This window comes from Clupea harengus, chromosome 14, assembly GCF_900700415.2.
Source record: "Clupea harengus chromosome 14, Ch_v2.0.2, whole genome shotgun sequence".
In the NCBI taxonomy this organism is placed as follows: Eukaryota; Metazoa; Chordata; class Actinopteri; order Clupeiformes; family Clupeidae; genus Clupea; species Clupea harengus.
This window is the reverse complement of record NC_045165.1, coordinates 24,713,467-24,728,964: the sequence shown is the minus strand read 5'-3', so window position 1 is coordinate 24,728,964 and position 15,498 is coordinate 24,713,467. Positions and strand designations below refer to the sequence as shown.

Genomic DNA, 15,498 nt, shown 5'->3' with positions numbered 1-15,498 from the left:
GCTGGCTAGCTGCAGTCGCTCTTATCTAGAAAGGCATCATCTGCTCTCAGTGGAGAAGACCGATCCGACAACCATCAGGAGTTTCTTTTACCTTTGTCTTAAATAATCTGAATATCAAAACTGGTATAACTGCAGTTGCATAGCTAAATACTACAATACCCAATAAAGAAATATCATATAAAAGACTTAAGCTCAAATGGGAATAGTCCTTTTTCTTGTGAACTTGTACTGTTCATGCATGTATCCAGGGGTTAAATTGGGCTGGAGCCTACTGGAGCTGAGCGCCGCCTCCTGACATCCAAATCGTGTCCTGCCTGACCTCAGATTTTAACACCCCAAATTATTGTGAACAAAGCAGTCGTGCTCAATATGAATTAGCACCATCGGAGCTGTTTTCATTTTTCAGTTCAAACACCGTTTCCTCACTTGTGTTGTCTTAGAGCCATACTAATAATGCCACACTCAAACCGTATGTGCCTTTTAACCCCAGATCGGCAAAAATTTGTGATCATAACAGACAAAAATAAGAACCTTCTGGTACCAGATCTCCAGTGGTTGGGTCAGAAATGAACGATCAAACAGTTCTGTACATTTGTTTTCAGTGGAAGTAGAAGATACATGAAATGTGAATCAGACTAAATTACATTTCCTAAAATAAAAACATATTTTAAGAGTATGAATATATTATAGAAATATCTAACTAGATTAAAAATAAACATAACAGGAAATATCTTGGACGTTTCAAGGGTGTGGATAGCATTTCCTGAGTTTTGAAGATAACAGTTTTGGCAGGACATCCTCCTTCTGCCATCAGTCTTGATATAAAGTCGACAAGTAGTGCTGTTGGCATTTTCTGCAAGCTCTGACTAAGGAACTGGAATGGAAAAACCAGCTCTTCTAAACTGATATCAATTGTGCATTTTAAGTGAATGTGTTTTAAGACCACATAGCTACATACAATGAAAGCCAAGGTTACAATATTGACCAAGCAGGAGGTGTAAGACGTAACGTTTTTACCTCCATTAATTAGCGTTTAACATTGTTTACTTATCAGATCGCTGTATTTGATGACATGTCTAATATGAACACAACTTTCAAATAAACTTTACCTGCAAAGTTGTCACTTTTTAAAACTATTTGTTTATACAGGTGTATTTGTGGCAAGTGTGATCAAATGCCTACGGAGCCTGAGAATGTATGCTGCAGGGAGATACCACAGGTAGACGTCTTTGTGAATGACATTGTAAATATGCAGTCATCAACAGTTTTATATTCCATATCACTTACACTTTCAATATTCAAGGTTACAAAAAGAGTACTGCAGCTTCAGAACCAAACAACATTCATGGTCGATCATCGAGGCCATCCAGAACATGTGTGTTTGAATGTGTTCTCACTACAGAATGCATTCAACATCTATAGGGCAGATTATGGGCCTTTACGTCTAAGAGGAATAGAGCAGTACGTTTTTTTTTATCAGTCAATTCTGCAATACAAATATGACTGAGGAATAAAATACAATAAATTACTCTTCCCTCTGTATTACTTTGCTAACTGCTCATCTAACACGTGTCAATTGTTGACATGTTACATATCAAACACTAAAAGCACACACAACTGTTTCTATACACTTTTATTGTCAGAAAGAATGCCACAGAGCTTTTTAAACATAGTTATTAAATGTACTGGCTGGTACATAAGTAATAAATACAACAAATACCAAGTATAATAAAAACATTGATTACAAAATTACACTTTGTGCCATCAATTGCCATACTGTAAACAAAGGAACACTTTATATTTGTGTGTCACCTTTTATTCTCTAAATACAATGTAAACTTTGCTCAGACGTTACAGGTATTTGGCGTACAGAAGCTTTGTAAGCTGGTGTTGGGGCTATCTGGGCCGGAGAATCAAGTCACCACCTAGGATGACTTTCTGTTGCTGACATAACTGGTCCAACATGCCATCCTGTGCACGATTGCAGGCTCTATGTACATCGGGGCGTGCCTTCGAAATGTGTCATACTGAAACATCCTCAACTGCATTGGCCGGAATATCTGAGGTCAAAAAAGACACAGGACTCTTTTCTTTAGTACTGCTTTTCGGATTGTGTGTGTAGATACAAATGAACATATATATATGTAATTTCACTCCAGAAAATTCAGATGATAATATTCCATGTTCAATGAATTACTACAAGTGAATTCAGTTGTGAATTAAGGTAAAGTCAATTAACAATTACCTTCTCCAGTTTGAAGAAAGGTGCACCATTGGCCTAGCCTGACGATGTCATACTCATAATTCTAGTCAGAATATGAGTCTGAGACCGCTCCGTTGGGCTGTGATTATGGGGCGTGTTTCAACCGAACTAGGAAAAAAAAAGGCCTCTTCGCTCAATTGGATAGGCCTATAACCAATCAGAGCAACGTAGTATGACCATAACGTAGACCATGGGGCCAGCTGATACATTAAACTTTTACCGGATCCCGTAGGAAGGACGGCAAAAACATCTTTTCGATCGACAAATGCCTTGATCGCGTTTCTCTGTTCCTCTTTAAAAATGAATGTGCTGTCAATGTCTTCTAAAACAGACTCGAATTTCCACATTTCAGCTCTCCAACGGCAGCCATGTTTGTTGAAAACGAATTCACCCCAAAAGCTCTTTGGTGACGTGGTTGATTACGTTAGGGTTGATCATCTGTCCATCATCGTATAAAGCCCGCCCTGACAATTTGATTGGTCTATATCTCCTCACAGATTTTTGTGAGGAGATAATTTCTCCCCAACGGAGCGACACCAGACCGAACTTCCCGACCAAATAATTTGTGGGCGTGGCTAAATTCGTCTGGCATCCAGGCTACCATTGGCCTACACTGCAGCTGAGAGTTGGATGTTCCCAACAGGAGTGCTACCAAGAAGAGGCTGACTATTCCATTTTCTGTTGAACTGACAGTGTGGGCACTTCTGTTCTACAGAGAGGGATGTCCCAACCCTTCTTGTTTGCACATCTGTCACCCGCCGACACACAGGGCTCACCTCAAACAGCTTCAGGAGGCAGTTTTCATAGACAATATATGTGGGTGTCTTATGAACAGGGTTGGAAGATTCCATTACATTAGAAAGACAAAGTTTTCACCAAAAAAAAATCAATTTCCATGCTGCTACAGCTAAAATAAGTGTAGGATGGTAATCCATCTGATTATTAAAATGTTTAGATTAAAATGTATGGTACCAGACAGGCCCTTTAAAGGTCACTTGAGTTGTTCTCAAAAGTTACAAGTATCAAAAGACAGTGAAATGTTTTCTTTATTTATTTATTTGTTTGTTTGTTTGTATGTTTGTTTTCTTTTTGTATTTGAAATCCATGATAAATGATGAATACCCTTCTGCAAAAAAAAATTGCCAGAAAATAATATTCTGATTTTACAGAGAAAACGGTATTTGGACTTTTGCTGAAAAATGATAACGTATTCATATTGAGCACGACTGCTTTGTTCCCAATCATTTCACAGAGGAAACAGTGCAGCAGGTCTGCACTGTTATTAAGGCCAGGTTTATAAGGCTACGATAGATCACAGTGACACATCATGAGATGTAAATGAGCCTATAGGTTGTTTACGCAAAATCTACCAGCCGGATTTCCATCATAACTTGGTGGCAAGGTGTGAGGTCTGAGTTTCCGAGTGCGCTTTTAGCTGCTGTGCCACCTGCGTAAATTGCGCCCAACCCCTGTCTCAGTTAGAGACAGTATGGATACTGCTGCTGTGCGATGCTACAGCTGTGTGATTTATTAAGTCAAAGAAAAGGAGCTGACATACTTCATTGGTTCTTCTGCGTTGTTGTATGTGAGTTGGTAATGCGGTAATACTGAGGAAGACAGAGATGAGGTCCGGCAGGACGCGATTTGGATGTCAGGAGGCGGAGCTCAGCTCTGTTAGGCTCCGGCCCGATTTAACCCCTGGATCATTACAAGACAAAGGACAATTCCCATTTGAGCTTAAGTCTTTTATATGATATTTCTTTATTGGGTATTGAAGCATTTAGCTATGCAACTGCAGTTATACCTTTTTTTGATATTCAGATTATACATGTATAAGACAAAAGTTAAAAGAAACTCCTGATGGTTGTCGGCTCGGTCTTCTCCACGGAGAGCAGATGATGCCTTTCTAAATAAGAGCGACTGCAGCTGCAGTAAGCCAGCCCACTGTCCCCCCCGTCGTCGCAACTGCTGCTGTTGCCCCTGCAGACAGACCAGCTGCACCTACATGCAAAAGACAGAAGGGGGTAGCCTATAACATATGTATGGTCACATATTTTCACATATCAGGATAGAGGTGCTGGTATAATGGCATTGCTGTGTTTTCTTTGAAAATAAAATGGCGTAAAGTCTATTCTGTCAGAGTTCAGAGAAAAAAACGTTTCAGATAACTGGGCTTTCATGGTGTTTTTAGTTGACCACTGGCCTTTTGCTCATCGGTTTTCGGGCAGTGAAGTACAGACTTCAGGCCCACCGTTTTGCCACTTGCTTTAAAACATGTTTTCTTTATTCATGAATACATCTTAACTGATTTTAGCCAACCCTTAACATTTATAAAGACGCTACGGCTGATATTTTCAATAGACTATGCCAAGGATATTATTTAGACATTCCAGGATTCACTAACAGTTTATGTTATTTTTTTATATCCACGCCCGGCTACACTAAAGATGATAGTGAAGGTTGTACCGACCAAAATCCACCGGTGGATCGATATGTTTGCTATCTGGGTATAGCCTAATTTCTCTGAAAACGACCGCTCAGGCTTTGCACGCACCCCAAGGAAGGACCATGGCGCACCACCAGTTAGGTGTCGAACAAAAATCAACCAGTGGACCGATATATGCTTGCTATCTGGGTAGTTTGCATTTCCTGACTCGGCTCTCATAGCATAATACAAGTGGCTTACCTGCTGCCTGCCCCAAAGCCACCAAACTACCGGCTGCCACAGCTCCTCCGTTAGCCACTGCTGCGGCGGACATCATGCCGGAGGCTATGGATCCCGCAGCTATCCCGCCTGCAGTGAAGCCTACTGCAGTCAGCACGAACGGTGCGGCGACCACCGCCCCCGCTATGAGCAATAGGAGGTTAGATAAAGAATATGATTGGAGATCTCTAACAGGTTATTTTCAGTTATATACCAGAAATAGTGAGTAGGGGCAGGTTGTCCCTGCCGAGACAGGCATCAATTTGAGAAAAGTTAAAACTCACTTGCTCCCGCCGCTGCGGCTACAAAAGTCACTGTACCAAACAACAATGCAAGTACTTAAGTCAGTGGGTAGCTTACTTTAAATATGTCCAATATGTCATAAAAACGCAAATTGATTGAATTTGAAAGCATATTGTTTGGGCTAGGCTACTTACAAAGTCCCATAGTTGTTTGTCCCTTCGTGTGTGAGATTAAACTCAAAATGCCTAATTTGGTATTTATAACTGGTAGGCGGTGATTTCCAGAGAAACGAAACTCAAAATGAGCAGACCCTCTTGGTGATAGGGTGACCAGACGTCCTCTTTTGCCCGGACATTTCCTCTTTTTGAGACCTAAAAAGTGCGTCCGACAGGGATTACAAAATCGTCGAGGATTGTACTGCAATGGCGCAAACACAGAGATGCATCATAATATATCTTCAAGAGTACCTCACTCTATATGCCCTCGATCGCTATCCTACAGTATATCTGTCATGGTTATAATTATTTTGGGGAAGGGAAATAGTCAGTAGCAATCTATAACACAATTATATACTTATATCCTACATAAAATATGGAAACTATTTTAAAAACTATTAAATTAAATGAATAATTTCTTATTTTCTTTGTTATTTTTGTCATATACTTATATGCAATGATGATTGCTGGGTCATATATATCTTGTTGTCCAATGTCAAGTCTCTATTTGATCATGTGATGAGACGATACGATATAGCTAAATCTCAACGTCAATCTCACAGCCAGAGGCACAGCACATCTGCAAGCCAAACGATGCCTTTCAAACATAAAAGTGGTGATGCATGATATGCTTTTTCAATGGACAGGATAGCCAGCACATTCAGCCTCTCCTGCTCATTGCTGCCCCTCAGGTAGGTCTTAATGAGATTCAATTTGGAAAAGGATCACTCTGCTATTATTTAGTTTTACTTTTCAGACTTGCCTTATCTGACGCTCAAACAATTCAGCAAGCAATCTTTTTAGACAAGCAGTTCAACTGCATTCCCATAAACAAGTTTGACAACTGAATATTTTACAAATGACGCAGGCAGGCTATAGACAGGGTGCATGTCCTGATCGCGTTAACGCGTTATGAATAAATTACAGGATTAATTAGTTAATTTTTTAACGCATGCGCAAAATGAGCTTACAATATACCCACAATTCTGCCCAATCTGCATTAGTCGCCGGCTCGCCGCTGTAATGGGAAGTTCGTGTTTAAAAAAAAAAAAAGATGGAACATTCAATAAAACCAAAGTGATATGCACACTCGGCGGGAAGACGTTATCGTTTCACCGTAGCAATATCAGCCTTAAGTACCACCTCAACACTATGCATGCGTTGGTCGGCGAGGGGAGTTAAAGTGGAATGCGCCAAACCACCCTCACTGAACAACGTAGGCCCCTCATTAAGTCTGCCTGTGCAAAGTTGACTAGCACAGTTGCAAAATGGATTGCAAAAAGCTGTAAACCGATTCATATTGTTGAGGACGTGGGGTTCACCGAAGTTTTGCGAGTGGCAACGGGGGACTCGAGCATCAAAGCACCGCGAAGACACACAATAATCACAAAAATCCACGAGCTGTATGAAGCTGAAAAGAAGAAAAAGTCAAATGACTTAGCTGCTACGAAACATCAGGTGCTGACAGGGGATCACTGGACTTCTGTGAGTAACGTTAACTACCTGGGTGTAACTGCACATCTATTCACCGACGAATGGAAGTTAAAGTCGTTTACACTAACGTGCATTTAAACAGAAGAGCGCCACTTTGCAGAGGCATGTGCACAACAGTTCCAAACTGGGCAATTGAAGACAAAACGACCACCATAGGGAAAGACAGTGCACGTAATATGATAGCCGCGGCTAGACTACTGTAAAAGGGCATTTAGAGGCATTAGATTGTGTCATGGTGTGGTTAATGGTTGTTTGACAAAAAAGAGAAACATGTTCAAACATCCTATACAAACAATGGCTAAGAAGCCCAAATCATTTCTGTTTGATTTAAAAAGAAAAGAAAAATGTTTTTTTCAACCATACCAACTGCTAAAGAACTGCTGAGTTGCAGCACCATTGTTTTTTTTTATTAATAAAAAAAGAAAACGTGTTAAATGTATATATCCGTCCTTTGTCATAAATCTTTTTGTTCTCACAAAAATATACCGAGAAAATTGGTAATATGTGATTAATCATGATTAATCCACAGAAACCTGTGATTAATCTGATTACATTTTTTTATCATTTCACAGCCCTAATTTTTATATTTCTTTATTGGATATTGTAGCACTTAGCAGGTATACCAGTTTTGATATTCAGATTATATGTTAAGAAGACTTCTGATGGTTGTCGGCTCGGTCTTCTCCACTGAGAGCAGATGATGCCTTTCTAAATAAGAGCGGCTGCAGCTGCAGTAGCTAAGTCAGCCCACTGTCCCTACCAAAAAGGGCAAACGTGTGACAACATAAGAATACAGGTGCAAATAGCCAAAACACAAGCCAATTAAGAAAACTTCATCAATTTCACAGCACATGCACAGCATCATCGTTTGGACCCCCCCACATTTGCCATCAAAATATTAGTGCATGACTGGCCTACTAGTCCAGTGTTCTTTCCATTGCTTCACAATCAAATCCGTTCCACTTTATCAGTAGGGGGAATACCCATAGCAATAGAAATCCACTCCGCGTTTTCCTGGTTTCCTACACATACAGCATCATCACCTGATCGAAGCATCGCGCTAGCACTTGCACTTGGTTTCAGACATTGATTGTTCCACAGACGAGATGGATTTAAGGAGGTTTTTTTGGAAGAAGATGAAAGTTGGAAGAAGAGGAAAGTAAGTCAGAGTTGCCCAAGTTTTTCCTTTAGTGGCCAAAGCACCCTTATGAGACATTCTCTGGCTATAATAGCATTAAGTCACAAAGATCCTTCTGCAGACATTATGATTATAGTTAGATAAGCAAGCTATTTACCTACAACTAGGCAATACCATACTTTATTTACCCATTACAAGTGGAACAGCATTTGTTGATTTCTTAATCTGGGTCTGAAATATGCTGTGCTTTTGGCCGTGTTCACACCTAGGCGTCTGTTTCGGGCAGAAAACCATGACCAGGATGTTTTTTTGAAGTAGCTACAACAACAAAATGCTGGTGTTTTTTTTTTATTGCCATAACAAACGTGAGCTAATCTGGAGTTAACGTTTGCTAACATGCTAGTTTTTGTAACGACTGCAATATACACACAAACTCACCCAAAAAAATGGTCTTGATTTACTCTGCATCTCAATACAATGATACAGTGTAACTTTCATGTCATATAGTTCACTGTCTTCAAAGTCGATATTTTTACCCTCTGCACCTCTATTGTCTAGTTGTAATCAATGGGATACGAACGTCTGGTTTGATGGGTCAGCTGTCAAAAAATAGTCTAGTCGTAATCAGGCTCAATAGTAAACCCAGAAATGTTGAATACCCTAAACTTTTATTTCAGAAATGTCTTCCAAATTAAACAAGGTTGCTCAACGTTGTAATTTTGGCAATTTGCATAATTTCATTGCATGACATTAATGTAGGGCTATATGTTGCCTCAAAGTTACCTCATTCTATTCTAATTCACTCTGATTTTTTAAATCCTCCTTTTAAATCTTTTGCTCTCATTAAATGGAGAATAAAGTGCCAAAAATTACACCAAAACATTATCCTGGCCATCACCAGACCAAGCTCAATCTTATTTAAGATTGCAGATTGGGCTGGGTTTACCCAGTCTACCAGAACATAACAGTAGTCAGTAATTGCAGACCATGCCAACTCCAAGGAAAAACAATGAAAGAGAGAGGTCATTTTCTATCTAAAAACATGATCAAATGCACCAGAATTCGGGAAATTGCATCTACATCTTTAAAAAAAAATTGGGGGGAGAACCCCCAGGCCCCCCGCCAAAATATGTCCCCCCCACTCTCAAAATGCTGCTGACGCCCTTGCACAGCACTACAAAAACTTCTGCAAATTTAGATAAAACAATACATTACAGAAATGTGGTCTGTAAATTCAGACACCACGGTAATGTCTGGAGATATCTGAACTGGTACACACACTGATATTAATCGTTTAAGACCACATGGGGCAGACAAGCACCCATCACCAGAATGGGATCATATCAGTAGGTGTTATATACTATATACTCTGTTTTATGTCCGGTATCCAGCTCTAAACATCTCCGAATATGGGAACTGATTACGGGGCACAATCGGTCTCGGGACATCGGATGAGTATTGGCCTACTGCCTGGAATGCAGCTATTATTTTCGGACATCATGCTGGAGGTTATGGATCCATCAGTTATCCCGCCTGCAGTGAAGCTTACTGCAGTCAGCACAAGGGGTGTGGCGGCCACCGCACCCACTATGAGCAATAAGAGGTTAGATAAAGAATATGTTAGGAGATCTCTCACAGGTTATTTTCAGTTATATTGTAACAAATCTCGGCTAGACGCTCAGAGTTTGTCGACAAAAATAAATCAAGCTTCATTAAAACCACGCAAAACAGAAAATAACGTGAACTGTATATTTATTAAAGTGCTTATATTGTGAGTGAAGAGAAGATAGTGAGGAAAAATAAAGAGAAGAGAATATTCCAGCAGTACCAAGCTAGTATTTCTATTCAAATGACATATTACCTATTAGAGTAACACTACATCAGATCTTCATTTAAATCATTTTTTTTATGTGGCTGATGTCAAAATATACAGGAAAAATTTGTTAAACTAACTTGTTCCCAACGATACTGCCACAATAGTCACTGTACCAAACAATAATGCAAGTACTTAAGTCATTGGGTATTTTAACTTCAATATGTCATAAAAACGCAAATTGATTGAATTTGAATACTTGTTGGTTGGGTTAGGCTACTTACACAGTCCCATAGTTGTCCTGCTTGAAGTGTTCAGAGTCCTTGGTGTGTGTGCAGAGAAATTAAACTCAAAACAAGCACACCCTATGGGTGTAATTCCCTGGGAAATATTGTCAGGCTATATTTCCTCATCTCGATCATTGCCTTCCTACAGACTAATAGAATGCACTTCAGGTAACCTCAGCCCCTCCTTTCTCCTCACACACAGGGAGAGGGATGCATAGTTCTGTTCAGACAGTTGGGATCATGTTAAACACCACTTCATCAGAAAATTCCATAATTCACTTGACAAACATTGCTTGACAAGCATTTTATCAGGTATGATATGGTTTTAAGATGTTAAGTAGGCCTCAAAGACACTCACAGTTTGAACTAGTGGTAGAATAAGCAAACCTTAGTTTATGTCAATATAAAAGCTACGAGGTGGTCTTTATATAATAATAATAATAATAATAATAATAATAATAATGTATTTTGTTTGTAATGCACTCTTCATTCAAAAGAATCTCAGAGTGCCAACATATTAGAAACTAACTATAATAATACAATAAAATAAAAATGAATTAACATAAGCATACTTTAACATTTTAACATACGATTTAACACAAGGCCAGAAATGCCTTCCTGAATAAAAATGTTTTTAGTCCAGCTTTAAAGGAGTCCAGCGTCTGCGTTGCCCTTAGGTGGTCAGGGAGGCTGTTCCATAAGCGTGGCGCTGCCGAGCAAAAGGCCGGGTCGCCCATGGTGCAGAGCTTGGTTTTGGGGACGCGGAGGAGCGAGCTGTTTGAAGACCTGAGGGTGCAGGTGGAGGTTAGGGGAGTAATTCATTCTTGCAGGTAGGGAGGTGCATGCCCATTTATGCATGTATGGGTGAGTATAAGGACTTTGTAGTCAATCCGGAAAGAGACAGGGAGCCAGTGTAGTGAGTGTAATATTGGTGTTATGTGCTCATATTCCTGGACCCTCATCAGGATCCTGGCAGCGCTGTTTTGGATGTATTGCAGCTTCTGGATGTTCTTGCCAGTGATCCCATAGAAAAGCGAATTACAATATATAAACCATGAGATGGCAAGGACAGGGCATCCAACACAGTCTATGCCAAAAATCACGTTTGTTCAGTGGCGATTTTAGCCTGAAATTTGTGGTGGGGCAATTTTGTATGACGTCATGTCACCGTCACAAAAATAAAGGTAGCTGCTGATTATTATAAGCAGTAGACCAGTAAAATATGCTATGGGCTGCATTTTGAGTGCCAGCAGGGAGCACAAATCCTATTTCAAATACATTTCACATGTTTCAGCGCTCAGTGCGACACAAAGATGTTGCCTATAGTACAGCATTAAAGTATAATGATTGCAACAAGTAGACATAGCTCAAATAACTTGCATCATTTATTAAGCTTGTGGCACACGTGTGGCATACAATATGAAGCAAAAGGCACAACTGAAACAAATATCAGCAACAAAACATGCTGCTAAATGAACAAAACCTTGTAAAAAGACGATGTCCTTGCAGGTTGCATTGATACATCCATCAGCTCCCAAAAAAAAGTTTTGACTCACCGAATCGTAGTGTCTTTTCAGCCTGGTGTCGCCCTCGTACATCGTCTCAAAAATGTCGGCTGACTCGTCGTGACCATGCAGGCCCAGTTCGCACTTCCCACAGAGCTTTAGGCACGATATCAGCCTCCCCAGTCTGCTTGTTGTGCTCTAAAATGTTCTGCTGATAAGCACTATCTATCTGTGCCATGATGTTGACCCCTCCCAATAGTCCCAATTTCATGGTGCAATTGATATGATTTTTACTACTCTCATGTTTCACCGTTCTTTCTGCCAGATGCTTCAGGTCTTGTCCAAACTGAGTCTGCATTAGTAGTATTTCCAAAAAGAAGGCATGGAAAATCGAACAGTGCTCTTTTCGTTGTGCTCGCAGTTAGCCATGTCTTTCTTTCAAACCACTCCATCTTGAAAGTTCGATTCGCTTTCTCACCAGGCTGCTGCAGGATCAAGTCGTCTGGTCTGTGTGGCCCCAAACATTTTATTTCCAATTTTTCTTCCAGCGGCAATGTGCTAAATTGCACCCTCAACAAATAATCTACGTTATTCATTGTATTACTTAAAAAAAACTCTGACTGTATGATTACATTTTTTTCTTAGTCACGGGGTACAGGTCTCGCGGTTTTCGCATTATTCCAGTCTAGTTGCCAGGCAGATTTCGTGGGGCACATCTGAAAGTGCCCCACCACTCAATGTTAACTTTGGCCTGTGTGGTTCACGCTCATTGGTGTTTCCATGGTAACGGTGGGGCAGCTTGGGCCGTCGGAAAGGGAGGGACAGCGGAGAGCAGCTTTTCACAGAGCAAGCACACAGACAGAAAAACACACAAATCAAATTACTCCAAAACAAGACTATAATGCTTGTGAGTCAAGTTTATTCACACACATATTCACGCTACTTTGCATAAAAAAATATATATGTATATTTTGCCACGAAGTACGAATGTATTGAGCTTTCTGCACAACAGCGTCTGGTGGGGCAGTGTAGAAATGTAGAAACGCCACTGGATTAAATATTGAGTCACTCACGTCACATCTGCTGCCTCAGTCAAGACTGTGACCGAGTCATCAGGATCATAGGTAGCATTCTGTGGCTCTCCGTAGTCCATACTTGAACTTCCATCAAAAGGGTTGTCCTCTTCCTCCTCCAAGTGAGGTCTCTTACTCCTCTTTATTGGTGTCGATGTTAGGAATGGCTGTGATGCTTTGAAGGCCACAGCTGAGGTTCCAACACCGACTTCAGTGCAGGGCACAGTTTTCTGTGTGTCTATGATTAAACAGACATTCAGTATCCTTGGAGTCACAACAAATAAAAAAATGAGATGCTGTTACAACTTTAACATGGAGACACAATCAATGACATGACGAAGTAACTGAGGGTAAACAAACCTGTACTTTTGTAGTGAGGTCGCAGTGTTTTCACATAAAGCTCCGTGCCAACTGCATATCTTTGGTGGATCCGTTTGGCAGGCTACATGACGTACCCTAGATGTGCTTTCCTAAACAACAAAGCAGCAATGTTATGCATGTTTTGGTAAATGCAGGTGAGTCTCTTAGCTGCTAATCACGTCGTTCATGAACAAAAAAGTTCCCATTTAACATGTATGACCCCATCATTGTTGTGTCGAAACTCGAAAGGTGTCAACAGGAGGGCTAATTGCCTTGAATCATATATGCAGGCGGGCTATTAACACCTCCCTCCCCCCCAACACAAAGCCCTTTCACAAGGGAATGTTTTTTGGATGAGAGAACTATTTCTTATGAAGACAATATATACTTCGTTAGAATTCCACACGAATTCCGAAATGGCCACATCTTTAGCGATTGCTGTATACTAGCTGGCTCCTACCCACTACAACATGCTAATGTCGCTAACTTTTACACAAAGCCTATCATTTCACTGTCAGGTTATTTTGTGTCAACAATTAATCTCGAAAACCTTCAACTACCAAACTAGTTCACAGAAATCTTGTTGTTTGCGGTATATACCCATGCAAACGTAAATTATCAAAGGAATTACATCCAAACAAACTGCTGTACAAGGCATACATGACTAGCCTAAGGGATCGACCAACCCCTCTACAACATTGGTAACGTCGCTAACCGCCCACACTAAACGGTCAAAAAAATATATTTTTAAAGATACTTACAATTCCCTCTGTAGTCTGTACTGCGACGAATAGATGGTACCGATCCAGTCCAGAGTTATATTGGCCCAGATTGGTAACACAGTCCAATTCAAAATGGCTTGCACACACCAACAGACTTCCTTCCAATTCTTTCCGGAACATTACCATTAAATATGAATTCAATCCATTTCACTCTTGTGTCTTCTGAGGCTGGGACGTTATGTACAGATCTGTGCAGCCCAGTGACGTGCGGGGAGGTTCGTGGCTGGTGAGGCACAGAAACCGAAAGTGATTACATAATTCCGGTCTCTAGTTGTTTAAAACATAGACATGTATACATACAAGTTATTGTCTAATACCAGGACTTTTAAACGATCGGTTTTTTTTTTATTGTGATAAGTTATACGGCTCAATACTCAATAGCGAACTTTTACATAGTCATACGACTGAACTCACAACCGGAAACGGTTGTGACGGTGGTCAAACAGGGGACTGACGAACACTGCGATTGCTTTGTTCTTTAATTCCTGTATCATACACAAACAACAGTTGGCATAGGCAGCATTGCTGACAGGCAAACTTCTTCTGTCTCATTTTATACAACACATTAATCAAATAAAAGTAAACCAGTGCACAAACAATTTGAACAACCATGCACATATATTACACACATATAACACACATATTTCGCTATTGGAGCAACATACCTGTATCATACACAAACAACAGTTGGCATACACAGCATCTGCACAAGTAAAAAAAAAATTGATAAAATACATCAGGTTCAGTATGGCAGCACGGTTAGCTAGCTAACGCTAGCCAACGCTAGCTAACGGAATGTGAGGAATGGGAAGTTCCCAGCGAACTATAGCTAATCACAGTGTGTATATATAATGAACCTCGTAGTCAAGTGAAAAATACAATCAACTTTCTGCCCATTGACAAAACTGCTTTACAACCAACACAATACATACTAATCATAGAAAATACACGTTACATGTCGAAGTTGTCGACATTCACTGCATCTACCTATCTAAAAGTTTACAAATTGTGATGGTCATTTTGCATAGTGGACCTACCGCTGACAGGCAAACTTCTTCGGTCTCATTTACAGTCCAGACATTGTCACACGTTGAGAAGAGATGACAGGGAAAGAGCGAATTATCTTCTGTCCCGTCATTTGAAGCAAACCTTTGAGCTCCGGCATTGGTCTCCCATCATTGATCATTTCACGTTTAGACTGAAAGTCCAGTTTTGAGAACTGCTTCAGCTTAGCAATAAAATCTTCCATTTTCGCCTTCAAGTAGAAGTGTAGAAGGAGAGCAACGTTCCCCAGCATAACCCCGCGACAGGTGCGCTCTTTCAGCGATTTTGATTATAAAAATGCTCGAAATGATTGGAATCATGCAGAAATTAAACCTATACCACAGATTAGTAGAGAAATATGAATATTTATTTTATTTTATAATTATTATTTAGCGACGTTACCAATGTTGTAGAGGGGTTGGTCGATCCCTTAGGCTAGTCATGTATGCCTTGTACAGCAGTTTGTTTGGATGTAATTCCTTTGATAATTTACGTTTGCATGGGTATATACCGCAAACAACAAGATTTCTGTGAACTAGTTTGGTAGTTGAAGGTTTTCGAGATTAATTGTTGACAC

The 15,498-nt window shown here is 40.2% G+C and overlaps 1 protein-coding gene across 1 annotated transcript; it reads right to left on the bottom strand.

Annotated features, from left to right (window-relative positions):
- Positions 1-4,005: 4,005 nt before the first annotated feature.
- Positions 4,006-5,552, bottom strand: LOC116223588 (interferon alpha-inducible protein 27-like protein 2A). Its single transcript, XM_031580850.2, has 4 exons — positions 5,405-5,552; positions 5,252-5,281; positions 4,950-5,111; positions 4,006-4,264 (listed from the first exon to the last, which is right to left on the bottom strand). Exons 1-4 carry the CDS (start codon positions 5,412-5,414, stop codon positions 4,170-4,172), a joined length of 297 nt encoding a protein of 98 aa, XP_031436710.1. The 5' UTR covers positions 5,415-5,552; the 3' UTR covers positions 4,006-4,169.
- Between the last annotated feature and the right edge of the window lie 9,946 nt (positions 5,553-15,498).